Here is a 20278-nt window from a genome sequence, read left to right as displayed (position 1 = left end):
TGATATTGTACAGTATATAGATATTGCACAGTTATTATCAGTACCATTTAGATATTGGATATTGCACAGTTGATGGATAGAAGGAAGTCCAGGGGTTGGGGGGGTTAGACTGTGCAGTCAGTGCATGTGTGAGTTTAGAATGATTATGGCTTTTGGGAAAAAACTGTTCTTGAGTCTGTTTGTCCTTGTTGTGATGCACCTATAGCGCCTCCCTGAGGGCAGCAGGTCAAACAGATCAGAGCCAGGGTGGGAGCTGTCCTTAATGATGTTTTTTGCTCTGCTGAGGCAGCGGGAGATGTAAATGTCCATCAAGGGGGGGAGAGGGCAGCTGATGATCTTCTGTGCTGCCTTTACTATTCACTGAAGCCTCTCCCTGTCTGCCATGGTGCAGCTGCCGTACCATACTGTGATACAGTACGTCAGCAGGCTCTCGATGGACGAGCGGTAGAAGGTCAGTAGCAGGTTGGAGTCCAGGTTGTGCTTTCTGAGGACCCTCAGGAAGTGTAACCGCTGCTGAGCCTTCTTGATGACTGCTGTGATGTTGTCTGTCCAGGAGATGTCAGCGGAGATAAGGACACCAAGAAACTGGAAGGTATGGACCCTCTCCACGCACTCGCCGTTGATGTAGAGGGGGGCTAGGTCGTTGCTGTGCCTCCTGAAGTCGACAATGATCTCCTTGGTTTTTCTGGTGTTCAGAGCCAGATTGTTCTTCGAACACCAGGCTGCCAACTTCAGGACCTCCTCTCTGTAAGCTGCCTCGTCTCCCTTTGAGATGAGTCCGACCACTGTGGTGTCATCAGCAAACTTGACGATGAGGTTGTTGTTGTGGGCCGGACTGCAGTCGTGGGTGTAGAGACAGTACAGAAGGGGGCTCAGCACACAGCCTTGCGGGGTACTGGTGTTTAGTGTGCGAATGGAGGAGTGGTGGGGGCCGAGTCTCACAGTCTGGAGCCGGTTGGTAAGAAAGTCTCTTATCCAGACAAATGTGTGTGTGGGGGGGGGGGGCCAAGAGTGACCAGTTTGGTGATGGGAATGTCAGGAATGATTGTATTAAAAGCTGAGCTGTAATCTACAAACAGCATCCGGACATAGCTCTGCTGCTGCTCCAGATGGCTCAGCACAGAGTGGAAAGCTACAGCAATGGCGTCTTCTGTGGATCGGTTCGTGCGATATGCGAATTGGTAGGGATCGAAGTTTTGGGGGAGATAGTCCTTGATGTGCTGGAGAACCAGTCTCTCGAAGCACTTCATGATTACCGGAGTGAGGGCCACAGGGCGATAATCATTTAGGCTGGTGATGGGAGACTTCTTCGGCACTGGAATAATTGTGGCTGATTTAAGGCAGGATGGAATGACTGCCTGGGCTAGGTTGAAGATTTTGGTAAAGATAAAGGTGAGCTGGTGGGCACACGCTTTGAGCACCCTACCAGGCACTCCATCTGGGCCAGCAGCCTTCTTGGGGTTCACTGCCAGGAGCACCCGTCTGACATTGTGCTCCTTTACAATGAGTGGAGTAGTGCAGGAACCTGGGGAGGGTGGGAGCAGGGCTGGAGCAGGTGAGTGCTGCTGTTGCGATGATTCAAAGCGAGCAAAGAAGCAGTTTAGCTCCTCTGCTAGCGATGCACTCAGATCTCCTGTTGTTGCATCACAGCCTCTGTAGTTTGTGATGTTTTGTATTCCCTGCCACACCTCCTATGTATTGTGGCTGGACAGGGTGGACTCTATGCTCCTTTTATGGTCCGTCTTGGCTTTTTTAATTGCTCTTTTCAGAGCGGCTCGGGCAGCCCTGTACAGAGCTCTGTCACCTGACCTTAAGGCAGCGTTGCGGTCTCCGAGGAGTGTACGGACCTGGCTGATCATCCAGGATTTCTGGTTTGGGAAAACCCGAATGTTTTTGTCCACAGTCACATTTCCGATGCAGAACCTGATATAATTCAGTACCGTTCCTGTGAATGTTTCCAGCTCTTGGTGTTCAAATATGTCCCAGTCCGTCTGTTTGAAGCAGTCCTGTAATTTGGAGAGTGCATTTTCAGGCCAGGTTGTAACAGTCTTTATGGTGGGCCTGGCACTGTGTCTGAGGGGGGTGTAGGCTGGAGAGAGCAGGAGAGAAAGATGGTCAGACTGTCCGAGTTTGGGGAGGGGTATGGCTCTGTACGCCTGCTTGATGTTGGAGTAAACATGGTCCAGTGTGTTCTGCCCGTCTAGTAGAACACTTAACATGTTGATAAAGTTTTGGGAGTACAGTCTTCAAGTTGGCCTTGTTAAAGTCTCCTGCAATTATATGAGCACCGTCAGGGTGGGCTCGCTGCGGTTCATTAATGGTGTTCAGCAGGAGAGAGAACGCCGTGTTTACATTGGCGTCGGGTGGAATGTACACAGCCATGACGATCACTACTGTTAGCTCTCTCGGTAGAAAAAAAGGCCGGCATCTTACACACATGTACTCGAGGTCAGGGGAACAGTGTTTGTCTACAATTGTCCCATTGTTGCACCAATTCTCATGCACGTAAATACAGAGTCCCCCTCCCCTGCTCTTACCGGATTCCTTTGTCCTGTCCCAGCGGAGCAGAGTGTGACCTGCTAGCTGCATACTAGCATCGGGTATCCCCGGGTGAAGCCAGGTTTCAGTTATGATCAAAACACAGCAGTCACGAACATAGCGATTTCCAGCGAGTTGTAATTCCAAGTCATCCGTTTTATGCACCAGGGATCTGGCATTGGTGAGATACAGGCTCGGTAGAGGTGGCTTGTGCGGTTGTTTCTTTAGCCTTAGCATAACGCCGGATCTGCGGCCCCGCTGGTCTCGCTATGTTGTCTGGGATGTTGTGTTGTGTGATGAAAATCACTCGAAACTGATGTCTGGCACTAGACATCGATGTCTATAAGGTTCTGACGGGTGTAGCGGATGTTCGCCGAACCGATCGTGAACAAATAAGCAAGAAAAAAAGTACAAAAACAACAAAAAAGAGCACTGAAAAGGAGAGCTGTGAGCCGCTGCGACCATGCGTGCCGCCATGACACCCTGCACATTTCTAATGTTCCTTGTATCACCCATCGACAGCAGGCACTTCTAGCATGTCCGCGATCTTTTCGGATTCGCTTTTACGGCGAACTGTGATTGCTTTTGGACGCTCTTCCGCGTGTGGTCCCGTTGGGTGCAATCCCACAAGAGTTTAGAAACTCACTGGCACTAGTCAGGATTCTTTTCAAAGGTAAAGTGCAGGTTAATTTGTTTTATGTATTTTTACTTTATATTTTGTATTAATCATTTTTATATGAATAGTTTTGGGTTGTGGAACAAATCATCTGGGTTTCCATTATTTCGTATGGGGAAATTCACTTTGATATACGACAGTTTAGGACTACGAGCACGTTTCCGGAACGAATTATGCTCGCAAACCGAGGTTCCACTGTATATCTGTATCTATCATATATATTAGAGAGATAGAGAGAGAGCCTGAGCACAATGAGTTTGAACTTTCCGTTTAGGTCGACTTCGTTTATTTCCGCCATTACAGTACACCGCTTCTTCATTCACGGGGTTGCATTTTCCAAATCCGCAGTTTAGTTTATTTAGGCCCAAATGTAGGGCAGGAGTCTCCTCCGCCACCTCTCTGCTCTACAAGTCCCTCCGTGTTCAGCTTTTTTATGTGCTTTCATTCCCGTCTTGATCATCTACAGCCACAGATACAACCACTCCCATACTTGTGAGATAAAGTTAAGCGTGGTCAGCTGATTGTAGTGGCGCCTGTCAGCTGACTGACACCAGCTTCACTGCCACTTGTGTAAACACGAAAACCGATTCCGCCCCCGGCCTAAGCGCGATTAAATGAGCGGCAAGCTGCAAGTGTATTGTTATGCGAGACTGTACAAAGTTTCACAGAAATATTTTCGTACTAATTTAAGGAGCCATCTTCCGTACTTAACAGTTCTAAATCAACTCCATATAAAAGTTCAAGAGCTTCAGGAATTTGGCATCGAATGCCAAGACTTCAAGTAAAACACACAAGTCATAACAAGAAAGGCGCTCCCCGACAAAGGTAAACTGAGGGAGTAGGAAACCGAAAACTACTTCCGTCAGCAAACACAGTGTGCCTCGCTATCGAGGCTTATTGTTCGTTCGTTTAGACGTGTGCGCTTTACCGACGGGGACACTCGCAGAATATCTGACCGCAACATTCAGTGTATTTTATTAGTGCGCAAAAACTTACCAATTGGTTGTGTTGGAGTCTGCGAGAAGGCTCCTCCCAGGCTGACAATGAGCACCAGAACAAAGGGCAGGAAAATGTTCTGCTCCATTATATTGACGTAAAGAAGTATTTCGTCCACTTCACGATTCTCCAGGCAGCGATCAAGCGAATAAATAACCACTCAGCGCGGACATAACCATGAAAAGTAGCACTCGAAGGCTGTACGCTTTGTCCACAAAAACCTGAGGGAGTCGATGCTGTTGCCAAAACACACACTATAACACGACTTTAGAGTTGTTTTACTTCTTGTGTCGAGTGTGTGATATTGTTTATACTACAGGTAAACGTAAAAAATAGTCCTTTATCCACAAACATAAGTTTCTTTTTCGGTCTTTTTCTCTCTTCCCACAAGTACAACTTACTATAATCGCAGCGATAAACAAGCAGCCCAACTCTCCGGTGTAACAACGGAACAGAGTTGAAGCAGCCGATTGGTTTATTCACTAGAGGGCGGGGCGATATACTCAAAACTACATAGATACAGAGTGAGTGACCGCAACAGATTTTCATTGTCTTCGTCAGTGTTTTGTTGGGAGCGTAACTGCGCTTATTTAAACAAATAAATAAATAAAAATAAATGAGTTAAAGGGTCACTTGTATGTATGGATTGTTTCCGCGGCCTGTAAAAGCGCAGTAATGCAAATCAGAAAAGTGTGACGTATTTTACGCACGCGATAGAATGGTTGACGGGAGTCACTGATAAGTCTGTGTTGCGTCAGAGGATGCAATTTACGGGATAAACTACAAAACCAGTAACCCGTGTTAAATTCGTGTAAGTTATTCTCTACGGGACCCGAACTGCCAAAACAGTTTACGAAGTCGGTAAACAGAAGTACACATGAGGATTGATACACAGATGGAAGGGGTTGTGTTTAAATTCACCCGTTGAATCCAAATTTTGCAAAATAATAATAAAAAAACGGTTATTGGGTTAGCAAACCAATCTCTGCCTCTTCTAACATAGTCAACAAACCCTTAGTGCTACTGTCTCATAGCTCCAGAAAGAAGATTTACGTGGAATCCTGGTCGCTATCTGCATGACATTGCGTTTTCTCCCTGTGTCTGCAGGGTTTTCCTCCCATACCTCAAGTTAAGTGCAGGAAAGATTGACTGGTATCTGGCGATATGAAATTCGTACTGTACAAACGAGTCTGATAATGGTCTGTCTAAGGTTGATTCCTGCCATATGATCAGAGCTGCCAGAATAGTTGAAGTAAATGAATCATTAATTCTGGCTATTTAGTTCAGTTGGAACTGTCATAGGATAAACGTCAGGGAGATAAAAAATATTAATCAGGATGATGTAATTTAGCTCAGGAGCAGAGATGATTCACTCGAATATTGTAATGAATCATTCTGATCCTAGAATGCTGTTCACTCAACCAAATGGATATTGGAACAAATACAATTCAGTTGGCATGTTGGACTTGTGGCCACAACAAGCTGGACTTTCTCTGTTCAAATATCCATGACTTTAAATGTAAACCTGCAGTACGACTGAGCAGGGCGGACCACATCTTACTCCCACCTACAAGCCTGTTATTAGCCGCAGCAGCTTTATTTCAAGCCAGATGTTCTTATGGGCGTTTGTTGGGTTGTTGTTTATTTATTACTAGGGGAGCAACCCCCCAGTTGCAGCCAGTCTACCACTCGTGTTGTGAAGAGGGGGGGCTGAATACACCCCAAGGAGACTTAAATCCGCTCCTCCGAAACTCCCTCTTAAATGGTGATACAATGGGAAACAAATGCAGTTTTTTTTTTTTTTTTACCTCCTCTTTGCTCGATCAGCTGCTGGCTTGCTGCTGCTTTGCATCTGCATCTTGTGTGGCACTTCAGACATTTAACAGCATCTGTCCTACTCTTTGTCTTTTATTTCTGGCCCCGGGCGTGGTTAAATCTCTTGGCACAAAGTTGTCTCGCGGGACATGAGTTCTAGATATTTTTTTAGTTTATAATTTAAAAATGGAATAAGAATCTGAAAATCTAACAACATCTCATTAAAGTTCAATAAATTCTGAAAAGAATGATACCAAACATATATATGAAGTTTTTAAAATAAGCAGATTTAAAGCGTGAAAAATACAATCGTTGCACTTTTAGGCTTAGGATTTTATATATTATATATACAGTATATATATATATACAGTGCATCCGGAAAGTATTCACAGCGCATCACTTTTTCCACATTTTGTTATGTTTCAGCCTTATTCCAAAATGGATTAAATTCATTTTTTTCCCTCAGAATTCTACACACAACACCCCAAAATGACAACGTGAACAAAGTTTGAGGTTTTTGCAAATTTATTAAAAATAAAAAAACTGAGAAATCACATGTACATAAGTATTCACAGCCTTTGCTCAATACTTTGTCGATGCACCTTTGGCAGCAATTGCAGCCTCAAGTCTTTTTGAATATTATGCCACAAGCTTGGCACACCTATCCTTGGCCAGTTTCACCCATTCCTCTTTGCAGCACCTGGTTGGATGGGAAGCATCAGTGCACAGCCATTTTAAGATCTCTCCAGAGATGTTCATCCAGGATGTCTCTGTACATTGCTGCAGTCATCTTTCCCTTTATCCTGACTAGTCTCCCAGTTCCTGACGCTGAAAAACATCCCCACAGCATGATGCTGCCACCAACCATGCTTCACTGTAGGGATGGTATTGGCCTGGTGATGAGCAGTGCCTGGTTTCCTCCAAACGTGACGCCTGGCATTCACACCAAAGAGTTCAATCTTTGTCTCATCAGACCAGAGAATTTTCTTTCTCATGGTCTGAGATTCCTTCAGGTGCCTTTTGGCAAAACCCAGGCGGGCTGCCATGTGCCTTTTACTAAGGAGTGGCTTCCATCTGGCCACTTTACCATACAGACCTGATTGGTGGATTGCTGCAGAGATGGTTGTCCTTCGGGAAGGTTCTCCTCTCTCCACAGAGGACCTCTGGAGCTCTGACAGAGTGACCATCGGGTTCTTGGTCACCTCCTTGACTAAGGCCCTTCTCCCCGATCGCTCAGTTTAGATGGTCGGCCAGCTCTAGGAAGAGTCCTGGTGGTTTCAAACTTCTTCCACTTATGGATGATGGAGGCCACTGTGCTCATTGGGACCTTCAAAGCAGCAGAAATTTTTCTGTAACCTTCCCCAGATTTGTGCCTTGAGACAATCCTGTCTCTGAAGTCTACAGACAATTCCTTTGACTTCATGCTTGGTTTGTGCCCGGACATGAACTGTCAACTGTGGGACCTTATATAGACAGGTGTGTGCCTTTCCAAATCATGTCCATTCAACTGAATTTACCACAGGTGGACTCCAATTAAGCTTCAGAAACATCTCAAGGATGATCAGGGGAAACAGGATGCACCGGAGCTCAATTTTGAGCTTCATGGCAAAGGCTGTGAATACTTATGTACATGTGCTTTCTCAATTTTTTTATTTTTAATAAATTTGCAAAAATATCAAGTAAACTTTTTTCACGTTGTCATTATGGGGTGTTGTGTGCTTACAGGGAAAACTTGGGGGTGGGTGGCAGGATTGGCACTCTAGCCCCCATTTTAAGAAGAAGAAAAAAAAAAAAAAGGTGGTGGGTGTAGCAACACTATCAGTGCATGCTCCCAACCTCTCACTCTCGTTCCAAGATATGTGGGCTAAAATATTCTTAAAGAAATGCCCCAGATCATAATCTGCCCTGTGCCACCTCCAGCATGGTCAACAAATTTTCCAAGACAGATAACGCTTCCAACTACTTGTACCCAATTACCAGCTACATCCACCTTTGTATGGACCAAGCATGAATGTTGTCTAGTCCCTTATCATAGCCAAGTTGATCTCTGCACCAAGGCTGCAAAATTCCTTCTTTAGAAAAGAAAAAAAAAAAATGAATGCCTGATATCAGGAGAGTGACATCAGTGAAGTCCATGACTGTCAGTACCTAATTGTCCATAGTTAACTTGCACATTATCTATTAAGCGTTATTTCCATAATGTTGTCTGTTGAGACTAGGAATGTTTCATTGATTTGTACAGCTATACGTGTTGCAGAATCAGTCCAACATCTACTCTTTCTGTAGAGCTCTCATATTGGAATGGTGATCTTCTTGGAAAGTACTGAAGCAGTTTCCAGAGTGCATTACAGTGATGAATAGCCAGAATGGTTGCTGATATTCCTCTGGCCTTTACTGTACAATCACATTTAGTTTCAAGATGCAGTCCACTGTAGATTGACTTGAGAGAAAGCCACACTGGTCTAGTCTCCTTGATTGCAAGAGATTATCCTTCATTCATACCTTCAGAGTTCAGGCAAAAAACCCTGCGATGTCACTCTGGTTTGTACACTCATGACAGCATCCTTTGGTGTTATAAAATGGGAGTATGATGCATTAGTACAGTTCACAGTTCCTACTGCATAGAGGTCAGCTAAGGTGTCAAATTACATGACTAGGAATTTTAAGAGATCAGGGGTCACACAACTTTCCTCATAACTTTTCAGCACAGATGCATTACAAAAATATTGTGAGGTTGACATACAGTAATATGGCAGGTAATCACCTTGGAACACACTGGAATAAGAATTGTCACATTGCACAGAACTAAAACACACAAACAGAGAACAAATAACACTTGCCTTTGTTGTCAGTGATTTCCTCTGTGACGAGAAAATAAAGGGAATGTTGTAAAACCTGGAAAAGATCACATTTGCTAGGCGGCCATGGATAACAGGGCTGTATGCATTGCACTCCCAGCAAAGAGTTCCCCGATTGTCACCTTTCGCACACAGATGCTGCTTGCTACAACCAGTGTTGTTGTGGGGAGTCACGCACACTATGACTGAGACATTACGTTTGTCACCCTACACAATTAGCGGTCAGATGTGTGCCAAGTCTGTCCTCGACTCAATAAAATGATGTAAATGAATTGTATAACTGAAAAGCACTGGAAAACTCATGTAGTGTGATGGGGGCTTTAATGATGGTAGCTGCTAAATTACTTCAAAATCTCCACCAAGATCAGGTTGAGGTCCAGTTTATCTATTCATCCATAGTGTGGCCATTACGGTCAATCTTTGTGTCATTAACTCAACCAGTCACTTACATATCTTGTCTAGGCGAACATGATGGGTGGTCAGTTTAAAATGGGCTAATAAATATTGTTCCAGTCCAGCTTACTTGTGTCATCTTGCAGAAAGTATCCCTCACTGTTGTCCATTAGACTTAAGGCATGTTGTGTTGCCGAGCAGATTTTCCTTAACTTTCTATGAAGGCCATTTAGCTGACCAGCCTTTTGGCCTTGTCCAGCTTCACTACTTTTGTCACCTGGCAGATGGGTTAGAGGGGTCTAGCCCAGCACTTCTTCTGTAACAGCCTATGCTCATTAATCATTTGTTTTCCAGCCTTGCCAAGAGTTGGTTTCTCATTAAACAGGTTTGTAGTGGTGTCATGCATCGCCTTGTGTCTTGCTGGTCTGTAAGTGTAGTCTAAATAGATTACACAACACTGTCAACCTCAAGCTGGGCACCTCCATCACCTACAGAACATTCTGCTGAAGGATGTTTCAATTAGTGGGTAACCATAGCACTAAGACTGGAGTCAAAATTGAGGCAGAATAGTTTTCTAGAATGGAAGAAGTTCCTCATTTGAACCAAAAGGAGATTTTCATGGCAGTTATCCACTTAAGTGAAAGGAACATCAGTCCTTTAAAAAACTAGTGCCTATGGTGACAAGACCCAACTCAGCACCACAACTAATTCACCTTTTCAATATTATTATTAGTTTTGGCACTTCCCAAATGGATTATTTGTTAGGGGACTGTAACAAAGTATGAACATCTGCCAAATGAGCCATCAAATGCCTGCTCTTGTGGACAAACTGAGGTTCTTAGACGTGACCATAACAGTTTGCATTCCATTACTGCCTCTCTTGCTCATGTTTAACAATGAAAAAAAAAAACAATTTTTGTGTAGAGACTCCTGAACATGCGGGCATTCTGTCATAAGCGAATTTAATATATCCATATCAAGACCAAACAATACCTTTCTTGTGACAATTGTCACACACGTGCGCATGGGAGGCAGCTAAAGGGCTTGAGTGAAGGCAGTTCTGAGGCATGCTGGGATGTGGCAGAGTGCACTGACTCTTTTTCCCTTACCTATAGACCAGTCCTGGGAGATTTCACCTGGCGCTCTTGACGTCACTTCCGGGACCGAGCCAATGGAAGAAGACCTTACCAGCTCTGGCCCCTGTGATGTCACCGCCAGGCTCGAACCAATGGCTGAAGAACATGAGCCAGATCCCTATGACCTCACTTCCTGTCTTCCCCTTTAAAAGCCTACACCTTTTCCCTATTTGTCAGTCTTGTTCTGGACTCAGTTGTATGCACATCAGTGCTCTTTATTGATAAAAAACGACTTTGCAGCCAGGATACCAGATTATACGGGTGGCTGCCCCAAACCTTTATCTGTGTATGTCTCATTTTTGTGACACAATACATTTAGGTAGTTAGGCCCATAAATCAACAGTTTCTAGGACCCCAGAGAAACCTGGTCACAAGAGCAATGGCTACCCATCTACACACTTATCCAACTTTACTGCTTATCGAGTCTGTGCCTTTAAATTTATACTTGCTCAGGCACCAAAGAATGCAGCAGGAATGTGACTAGTTAAGCTAGTTCATCTTGGTGCTTGATGAATTTCCTCAGAGGCACCAGAAAAGCAAGCTCAGTTTTAACTTCACAAATGGATGTTGGCAATCAGTTCACAAGATCTGCTGCAGGAATGCGGGCTGGACAAGATCAAATCTGAGATTATAGTGTTCATGTACAGTACATGTTCAGTTACAACCAGGCATCAAAGGACAGGAGGTCATGTGATTGAAAATAACCCTTTTCCATACAGTGGGTGCCTCAAAGGCAGTATTATAGATCACTAAATAAATGCAAATAAAACAGCCTACAAAATAGACAACAAACTAGTGGTGAGCTCAACTACTAAGAAACTGATTGTGCTATTATCAACCCACCATTCAGAAATTAGGATTTTGACATGGGATGTACGTCTGCTCTTGGCTTGGAGTACAGCAGTTACACAATACCGTCTCACTGCCTTGCTTTGGTAATGGAGTCTTTCTCTGGAAAAGTTCCTTGGAAATGTTTTCACGATTAGGGTGTGTAGAAGGAAAATTTTTTACATTAGCATAAAAATAGCAAATTAACAAAGAGCCATAAAAAGTAATTAAACGCTTCTAAAACATTAGATTAAGCATAAATTAGAATGTTAAGAAAATAAGATAGGTCAAGTAAACAGTTAACTAAAAAAATCAGTCATTTCAGCATCATTTTTTAAGCTTACAGCAAAATTGCTAGTGTGGGAAAGAACAGATGAAGAAAGAACAGGATAAGAAGATTGAGAACACCTGTGTCCAAGGATAGGAAGCTAAAGGAAAAAGAGAAAAGATGGCTCTGAAAGGCACGTACGAAGCCAGCTGAAATATTGAATCAGCAAAGATGGCAAGAAGGCATTACTGCCAAGGTCAGGTGATGTAATTAATGCAAGGAAAATGACAAAATATGTTCTAAATAAGTTTAGAAAATTAGTAATACTAGCATTTAACCTAAGTACAGAAATTAAATGTAAATCAAGCATGCCAAGCAAATGATTAAATAAAGGAATGTGCCATAGTTCAAGTTTAATTAAAGCTTAAGCTTCAGGCCACCATTATAAAAAAAAGTTTGGAAAGCTTAGAAAAGGAAATGACAAGAGTAAACCCATATATGGAATTAAGGCCGTGGCCAGTTAAAGAAATAAGAAAAAAACAAACTAGAAGTGAACAACAGACAGTGAAATACCAGGGGGGCCAGCTGCAGGAAAATGAGGAGATAATAAGGGTTCCCATGGGAACTCAAGGTATCGGCCGGACAGGAGTAGAGGGGAGTCAGAGAAAAAGAGCGAATGAGCTAATTTGAGCGAGGTCGGAGAAGATAGGAAATGACATAAGAAAAGCCCAAAGATGGTAAGAGGAAGCCATCTGCCCAGCCTTAGACCAATCAAAAATAAGCAAAACAGAAACTAAGAGAGAAACAGTGGACAGTAAAGCTAGGTGCAGAATGAGCTAAATGAGCAAGGACAAAGTGATAAGAAAATGATATATAAGTTTTGGATTTGGAACTGTTCGGGGCTCAGCTCAATTTGGCCGTATTGGGTTGTGTCCTTGTTATTTTTATGCTTATTTTATTGCAATAAAACTGTAGACTCTGGTTGCCTATCCCGGGACTCCTAATAGTCTTTATTTCAGGTAAAAAGCCTTCTGGTGACGATTTTTTGGCCACGGCAGGTGCTGCAGAGTGGTGACATGTTATATGTTGGTCAGCCATACAAGTAACAATTTCTGTGTATTCTGTACAAGTGGAGTTTTTGGCTTGAAAAAAATCTGGTGGGGTTTACACTGACCTAGGAGAAAGAGTGAGGGTCAGATGCTATTAGTGTGTGTGTGTGTGTGTGTGAGAAGGATATGATCACCCACATAAACAGTAGTACTTGAGACACATGCTTCTGCATAAGTCTGCTGGTCTGGGTATGTGGCACCCGAGAAGTCTCAGGAAAATTCCTGGACTGGATCAACAAATGGAGTTGGGGTACGTGTTGCCTCTGACCACAAGTGGGCAGTGTGAAGTGGAGCTGACCAAGTTAATACAGAGGCAGTGGACACAGCAAAGGAGCTGAATGGAATCGGCCATTAAAAAATCTGGCAACCTCCAGTAACAAGGGACAGACCGTCTTATTTCACAATATATAAGGATACCAACAGCAATGATAATAAAATATCAGCTGAAAAATGCCTGGCAGCATTGATTTAAATTTTGAACTGGGCTGGCCTAGGGTTGTGGTTGCTACCTTGAATCCTCCTCTAACTTCCCTTGAACAAGACCATGAAAACACAGGTATAGAGAACAGACAAATTTGTGTTATTTTCAAGAATCATATGACACCAAACACATTTAATCACTTGCCGGATGCCCAGACAAGTAAAAATACACTCTTGCAGAAACAATGCATGTCATAACGGCATAACGCTAAGGCCAGCAGAGAATATCCCAGAATACATTTCTTTAGAAGTTTAAAAAACAAGGATAATAGCAGTGGTGGTCGATAAGTAAATTAAGTGAAGAGTCTCACTTTGACAGGTGGTAGCAGTGTGCACTAATACATCATGAATGTCCATTATTGTGCTGGACAGAACATCTTGAGGTTACTTATTCCATTAAAAGTTAACTGGAGTTTAGGGTCAGAAGAACACTAGCAGCCACTAGACAGAGTCATAACTGGATGGCCCCAAAAACAAAAAGGGCTTTCCTATTAATAAGGCCATACAACTGTAGTAGGTGTGTATTGGTTTTCTTTCAGATTACTTTTGTTGAATTCTCTTATAATAAAAGTTTTTATTTTCTGTATTTTTGGCCAACTATGTAATTTCATACCGCATTCCATTTACTTTGGAAGTTGGACGTCAGAGCTAGAAATTACGTCACACATGAGAAGATCGCACTAGAGTAAAATATTCAGAAAAGGAATATGGATATGTCCAGGAAAACCTTTGTTGTGCTCACTCCATTGGAATAAATACCAGTTGACAACACCACATCCAACAACTGAGGCAATATGTCCACAGATAACAGTTTGGACAGTAGTACATGTACAAGTGATTTAATGAGACACAAACAGAAAAAAGTGCTAATAAACAGTAAATACAGCTCTCACTAAATTTCACAGTGTACGTTACCAATTTGGATTGACGTCAAGATCTGAAGTCAGACAAACTCGGACTTGACAGACCAGCGTGGAGTTTCCGAGTTGGAAATTCAACTTAAGGGAGCATTCCAGTTGAACATTTTGACTAGGAACTGAGAAATTCCAACTTTCCACTTCAGATGAAAAACAGCATCAGAACAATATCATATGATCGCATACCTGCTTTGACACTTGAGCCTTTACAAATTCCATTATGGGTCAGGAGGAGTTGCAAATTATTGTTAAAATTTACTATTTTAAATGCTAAGGATAAAATCCAAAAATCAATTGCACATACTGTATTTGATTTTGGATTTGTTTTAGTATGTTCTGGTGAAGCACTTGCTTGATGCTACACCCCTTTGAGGTGAAAAACATTAAAAGGAAACACTCTTCCCATAATCAGCAAAACATACATTTTAAAGAAAAAAAAATTATTATATATAATTTTAACTGTTTTAGTGCAGCAGCAGATACCTCCTATTTAATATATACAGAAATGAACAAAAATATACAATGCAGAATTCAATAATTTATTAAAAGCAATTGTAAAGCCAGTTACAAAAAAAAAAAAAAAAAGAAACAATCTGTCATAAAGAGTACATTCTTACTCTGGATTGCTGCCTGCAGCTAACCTAGAGAACCTCTGTGCAACAATAGGAAAAAAAATAGGAGATTGGTGGGGCAATGTGGGCTAATAAGGATTAAAAAAATACCTACAAAACAGGTCTTCATCCTGAAAAAAACAGAAACCATTTATAAAGTAGTCCAAATGATAGAGGTCAGGGTAAACCACATGCACAAACCACCTTCATTCCTAAGACATTAAAATATTCCTTACCCATGTTGAAATAATAAATAACCCCCTCCCAGCCCCATTGAGAGTTATCATTGTTATCTCACTTTAGTCTGCCACCTCCTTTACAGTGTTGCTTATTATCTGGTTCATTCATAGAGCTGAAGGCATGGACAGATTGAATTCTAGTAAGACTTACAGATATAAAATATATCCTTATTTAAAAACAAGGATTATAAGCACAAAGGTCAACTTTTACTTATTAGAGATTTCAGGAATAAAAATGTAATGGCACCACTCATAAAAATAAGTTATGGTCAAAAAAAATAAAAAATAAAAAACTGGGCAACCAAGGTGTTAACATCAGACAGTACATGTTCCTCCCAAAAGGGAAAGGCATTTTACAGAGAATAAAGAAAAGAAAAAAAAAAGCAGCAAGTGTCATTAAGGCATAAGGACCCAAGTATAGATAGGAGTCATTCCCTTTTCTTATCACAGTCTTCTCTTTCATGACGGTCTCAAGTGTACTCCCATGGAAGGCTATGTTATCAAAAGATTACTAGAAATTGTGTCTGTACCCGACTTTATTACACATAAGAACCACTGCAGAGTGAAGAGTTAATTCAAGAATTATCATGCTTGTCTAGAAAGGGACACAAGGCTGAAAGGACAGTGTGTTAAAGGGGTAAAATTCAGTAGTAGTTTGTTTAAATGTCAAAATGTAGCAAAAAAAAAAAAAAAAAAAACTTGTAGAAAATGTAAAATTGCATGGCTTGATGCAGAGCGCCGTGAACTTATAAAAGTACTGCAAACCTGCATTTTCACTTGCATGGCTGGCCACTCACTAGACATTATCGCAGCCACCACAGCTACCCCAAGTCATCTGAGGAAGGCCCCTTAGCTTTGTGAAAGAGAGCTGGAAGAACATTGTTGGTTTAGTGCTTAAAGCTTCATTGGTGTCCTCTCATATGCTTGGTAGCTCTCAGTGATAAGTGGTCAGTACTTAAACAATAAACAAATCCCTCTTTATTATTATTATCATTATTTAAAAATGTGCTAGTCAGTATAATGGGTTTGCATCTTGCTAAAACACCGTTATGGTTGTCTTCTTTCTCAATAAACTTCTGTTGTTGATATTTTATAAGGGGTCTCCTTCATGCTCCAAAGTGCTGAAGTGAGGTTTTGCTTAGGAGCAGATGTAGAAGAAACCAAAGGCTCAGACAGGGCCAAAACAAAACAGCACAATTAGTTTATAGGTTCAAAGAATAAAATACACAAAAGTCCTAATGGTGTCATTAGGAAGTCATGTGGAGACAAAGATTAACTTGCTAAATATCTCATATTAAAGCATATTAAAGTTCCATATCACGTGTCTTCTTAACCTGAAGATAGGTTGCTGGAATGGAGTTTGCAGCTTTGGTACATATTTTTGTATATTAAGAATGCATTAGGCAGCTGAGAGAATTCAGATGTGCAAAATATACATAATCTCATCACTACTCCAAAAACCAACAAACAACCTCTCCTTTTGAGATTCATTGATCAAGAAGCTTCACTGCCACTTCAGATCTTTGAAGCATGCTTTCAGTAGTTTTGCATCATTCAACAGCCTCTTCTTTTCCCTTCCATGAGTTGCAATAATCACAAGTCAGCTTCCATTTGATACTACCCCCTGTCTGATTGCAGCCTCCTTAACCTGATGGGTTTGTAATGTTGCATCAGCCTATACCATTGTGAATCACCTCATCCAGGAGTTGCCTCGTTCAGACATGGACTTCATGCTGCAGCGCTTTTTTACAATCATGTTTATGTAAGCCTTCATGATTTTGGTTATCTCCCCTACCTGCAATGCAAGAATCAATACAACATTAATAGAAGTTAATGTCAGATATGAAGAACACTCTTGCCACACAGTGGACTTGACGGAAGACAGATGGCACTCTTGTCAATGGGACAAAGATAGAAGGATTCATACAGAACTCCATTCCCTCCATTTTTTGACAAGAAAAAAAATTACCTGCATTTCTAGATTACCATAGCAATTTAGGCTAAAAAGCAAAAATAGATTTTCAGTGAAAATAGAGAATTACACATTTAGAATGGTTCATAAAAATCAAATAGCTTGGGTTTTATCACATCCATCCAGTTTCCAAAGTTTTATTTTGTGTTGTTGACAACAGCAGCCTATCCCAGTAGGAAATCGGATAAAACAGGATTCTTAAAGTACATAACACCCATAGACACACCTTTTTTGGCCTGCTTAAAAGTCAGCAGTCAACTTAAGCAGCTAAGTTTTAGATGTGATAGAAAACTGCTTCCATTCGTGCCCCAACAATGTAGAGAATGGGAAAACTGCACCCAGACAGTGACCAGGGATATGGGAAGCAGCAGTGCTAACAAATGTCCCACCACACCATTGTCATGCATGCCATCCCCCACCACGCTACAAATACAAACAAAAGAGAAGTGTCTCTCTCTTATTTTCAAACACAGTATCAGGACACTACTTTAGTAGTATATGTAGTACTCTTAGATAGGCAGGAGGCCTAAACACAAAGACTTCACTTTTGTCTATCATCTGGGTTTCAACCTTTATGTATGGACAATTTCTATTTAGATTCTTCTTTAGATGAAACCAGATCAAGGTTCTCTCTAGTGGGGGTTGGCCTCAATAGAATGATGATGTATCTTCAGTTATTCTGCCAAATATTTCGAGTCACTATTGCGAATGTGCATTAACTATGGAGACTGATAGAGACTGAAGAACAACTTGCTCCAGAGTAAACTCTTTCTTGGAAGCAAAAGAGTTAGATTAGTCTTAAGTCTGCATAGCAGTATTAAGAACCAAACATAGACAAACATGTTTACAAGTGCTCTCATAATAGAAATGGGCATTTATATACTAGACAACAAAACACGTGCAGGTTCAGCTAGAGTTGATCACAAACTCAATGCTCACTCACTGTCTGTGATATTTCCTCCTGTCTGCTTGGGCTTTCCTCTAAAAAAAAAAAAAAAGGCCCAAAATGTGTGCAAATTTAAATTGGTTTGGTGCAAATGTGAGTGTGTTTGTACAAAAGTGTGTCTGCAATTGACTACTGCCCTTTCCAGGGCTGGTTCCTGCTTTATGCATGACTGGATAAGTGGGTTTGAAATTTTTTTTTTTAAAATTAATAACACACACACACACACACACAATTAAACATCTTTTGTGAGACTGGGTACATTCAATCAATGAAGGATTGCAGGATTAATTATAAAGTACTTACTTGAGGTGTTTCAAAAAACATTTCTCGCTCATCTACTGTGAGCTTGTAGGTGCTGGGTTGAGGAGCACCAAAGAAAACAATGTGCTCATAAGGAAAAGTTTCCAGAGGCTTGGGGTCCCCACGCTTATAGAGGGACACATTCTCTGCACTAACCACAAGCCATAAGTCATGTGGGAATCCACCTTCCTTGCACTGTAAGGATAAAACAGAAGAAAACACTAACTGAATTAGGGTTTGTCTGTAACATCTGTTGTAGCTCATAGCCAAGGCCTCAGGCTGGGTGGACACACCAGGAAATTGATCAGCTGAGCTTGGATGGGTGGCACTGCCTTTATCTGTGCAGTCGGTGACCTCACTATAATATAACAGGTTTTTGAACATTGTTAAAATAGATGTAAACCTGGCAGAATACTTCATAAGGTAATAATCAGTACATATTTATGCAAAGAAACTGTAAAGCAAATACAGGCAAAGATGTCTTCCTTCTTGCCAAATTCTTTGTTGCACCAGTTGACTGCCAAGCCCTAGGTGTGAACGCCAATAAGCAAAGCATCTTAAGATGTTCAAACTACACAAAAAAAGGGACAATGGAACACATGCTAAACTAGACCCAACACTTGTACAGTTTCAGGGCTGACAATGAAAATACAAAATACAAAAAAGTAGGCTGATGAGGTGGTTTAGCGAAAACTTTAATAATGAATGTCAGGAAAATAGGTGAAAGAAACTGGAAGACAGTTTTGGAAAAAGAAAGCTATTGAGACGTTAATATCTGTGATATTTTTCACATTTTTCTTTGACATAGAGCTTTGATCATTTCTATTTCTTTATTGTCTCCTTACGTTTTATCAGTAATGTCAAAAGAAGTTATTTATAAATTGTTTAGCAAAGGAAATGATTTGATACTTTTGGAGTCTGAATTGTGAGTTTAAAGCATTAAGATTTTTAGGCCATTTGGTAACTGCAGCTGCTCTTTAGTAAGGGGTTGCTCAAAGCTGACAGCCTGTGTCAGATAACAGGCTGACTGCTAAGGAATAACGGCCAGCATGCAGGAAGTTGTGCTGTGTGATGGTGAATGTGCCGAGAGTCTAGTACACCGCTGTATTACAGGACCAATCATATTAAATGCCAATACTTTGCTATGTAAAGAAGAGCTTCGAAAAATTGTAAGAAAACAAAGGAAGAGGTGAGTCTTTTGGTGCAAGCTGTTGTATGAAGGGCTTCCTCTTCGAAGAGTAATAAAGATTTCTGTGATGAAGCTTCCTCTTGCCTGGTTTGACAGGTGTCTAAAAGAAGGGCTCCGGGTCTCAACTTCCACATACTGTTAAAAATAACAAAGGGGTCTTACACAAAACACACAAACTTTAATGCCAGAGTGCACCAAGTGTTCAAAGAAACTCGGGCTCTTCTCCATCACCAGAGGTAAGGTGGGCTCCAGTTTTGCCCTGGGCCTAGCTTCTCTTTCAGTAACACAGTATCCTCATTCACCAGGCCTTGAAATCATCCTGACAACTCCACTTTACTTTTACTTGTAACCACCAAAAGCACTAAAATCTAGTTTTAGCAGTTCAGTACAGATTAGGGCTGTCAGGTAAAAATATTGCTATTCAAACATAGTTCAAATTTATTAGAAAACGGTCTTATTCAAAGGCAAAAGCTATATCGATTGTAAAAGGACAGGTGCTTGTTTTACCCACACTAATTCTGGCAATGAGTTACTCCACCTGTGCTATACAAAGCTGTAGTGTTTAATTTGGTTTTGCACTTCACATCCACAATCAGCCTTTTTGTCATTTTGAATGGCTAGCTTGTTATCTTCATTAGTAAAACTTACAGCCACATCCCTTGAAACTTCCCCCTGTTCCACTGTCCTTGACAGACGGTTAAGCAGCTCTGTGTTCATCTTCAGTATGTGTGTATGTGCACAGTACAGATGGTGCTACTCTTATCTAAAGGTGTGCATCACCGTTTACAGCTGTAAAAAGTAGACATACTGTACTGTGACGCATGTATCTGGTTAAGAAGTGGATCTTCCGCATTACCAAATACTTTACAAACTCATTCATTTTTGAAATCCTTAATCCAGTTCAAGGTTACCAGAACCTGAAACCTATCCATAATGGGATGCCAGTTCAATGCATGGCGCACACATACAATTATTCATGCTAGGCAAATTTAAAAGATGCCAATCAA

General features: G+C 41.4%; 2 protein-coding genes across 2 annotated transcripts in view; both read right to left on the bottom strand.

Annotated features, from left to right (window-relative positions):
* Window positions 1–4605, bottom strand: part of pttg1ipb (PTTG1 interacting protein b) — a 78513-nt gene extending 73908 nt beyond the window's left edge. Inside the window, exon 1 of the mRNA XM_028807491.2 lies at window positions 4211–4605. Within this exon, the coding sequence (XP_028663324.1) occupies window positions 4211–4298 (88 nt within the window). The 5' untranslated portion in view covers window positions 4299–4605. The remainder of the gene's footprint in view (window positions 1–4210) is intronic.
* A 9934-nt stretch (window positions 4606–14539) lies between these two features.
* The window catches only part of LOC114656608 (unconventional myosin-X-like), a 441287-nt gene continuing 435548 nt past the window's right edge, over window positions 14540–20278 (bottom strand). Inside the window, exons 40-41 of the mRNA XM_051931412.1 lie at window positions 18086–18277; window positions 14540–16659 (exon numbers count right to left, since the gene is read on the bottom strand). Coding sequence (XP_051787372.1) covers window positions 16555–16659; window positions 18086–18277 — 297 coding nt within the window. The 3' untranslated portion in view covers window positions 14540–16554. The remainder of the gene's footprint in view (window positions 16660–18085; window positions 18278–20278) is intronic.

Source organism: Erpetoichthys calabaricus, chromosome 8, assembly GCF_900747795.2.
Source record: "Erpetoichthys calabaricus chromosome 8, fErpCal1.3, whole genome shotgun sequence".
Taxonomy (NCBI): Eukaryota; Metazoa; Chordata; class Cladistia; order Polypteriformes; family Polypteridae; genus Erpetoichthys; species Erpetoichthys calabaricus.
Note: the sequence above shows the minus strand (reverse complement) of the source record. Positions and strands in the feature narration are given on the sequence as shown.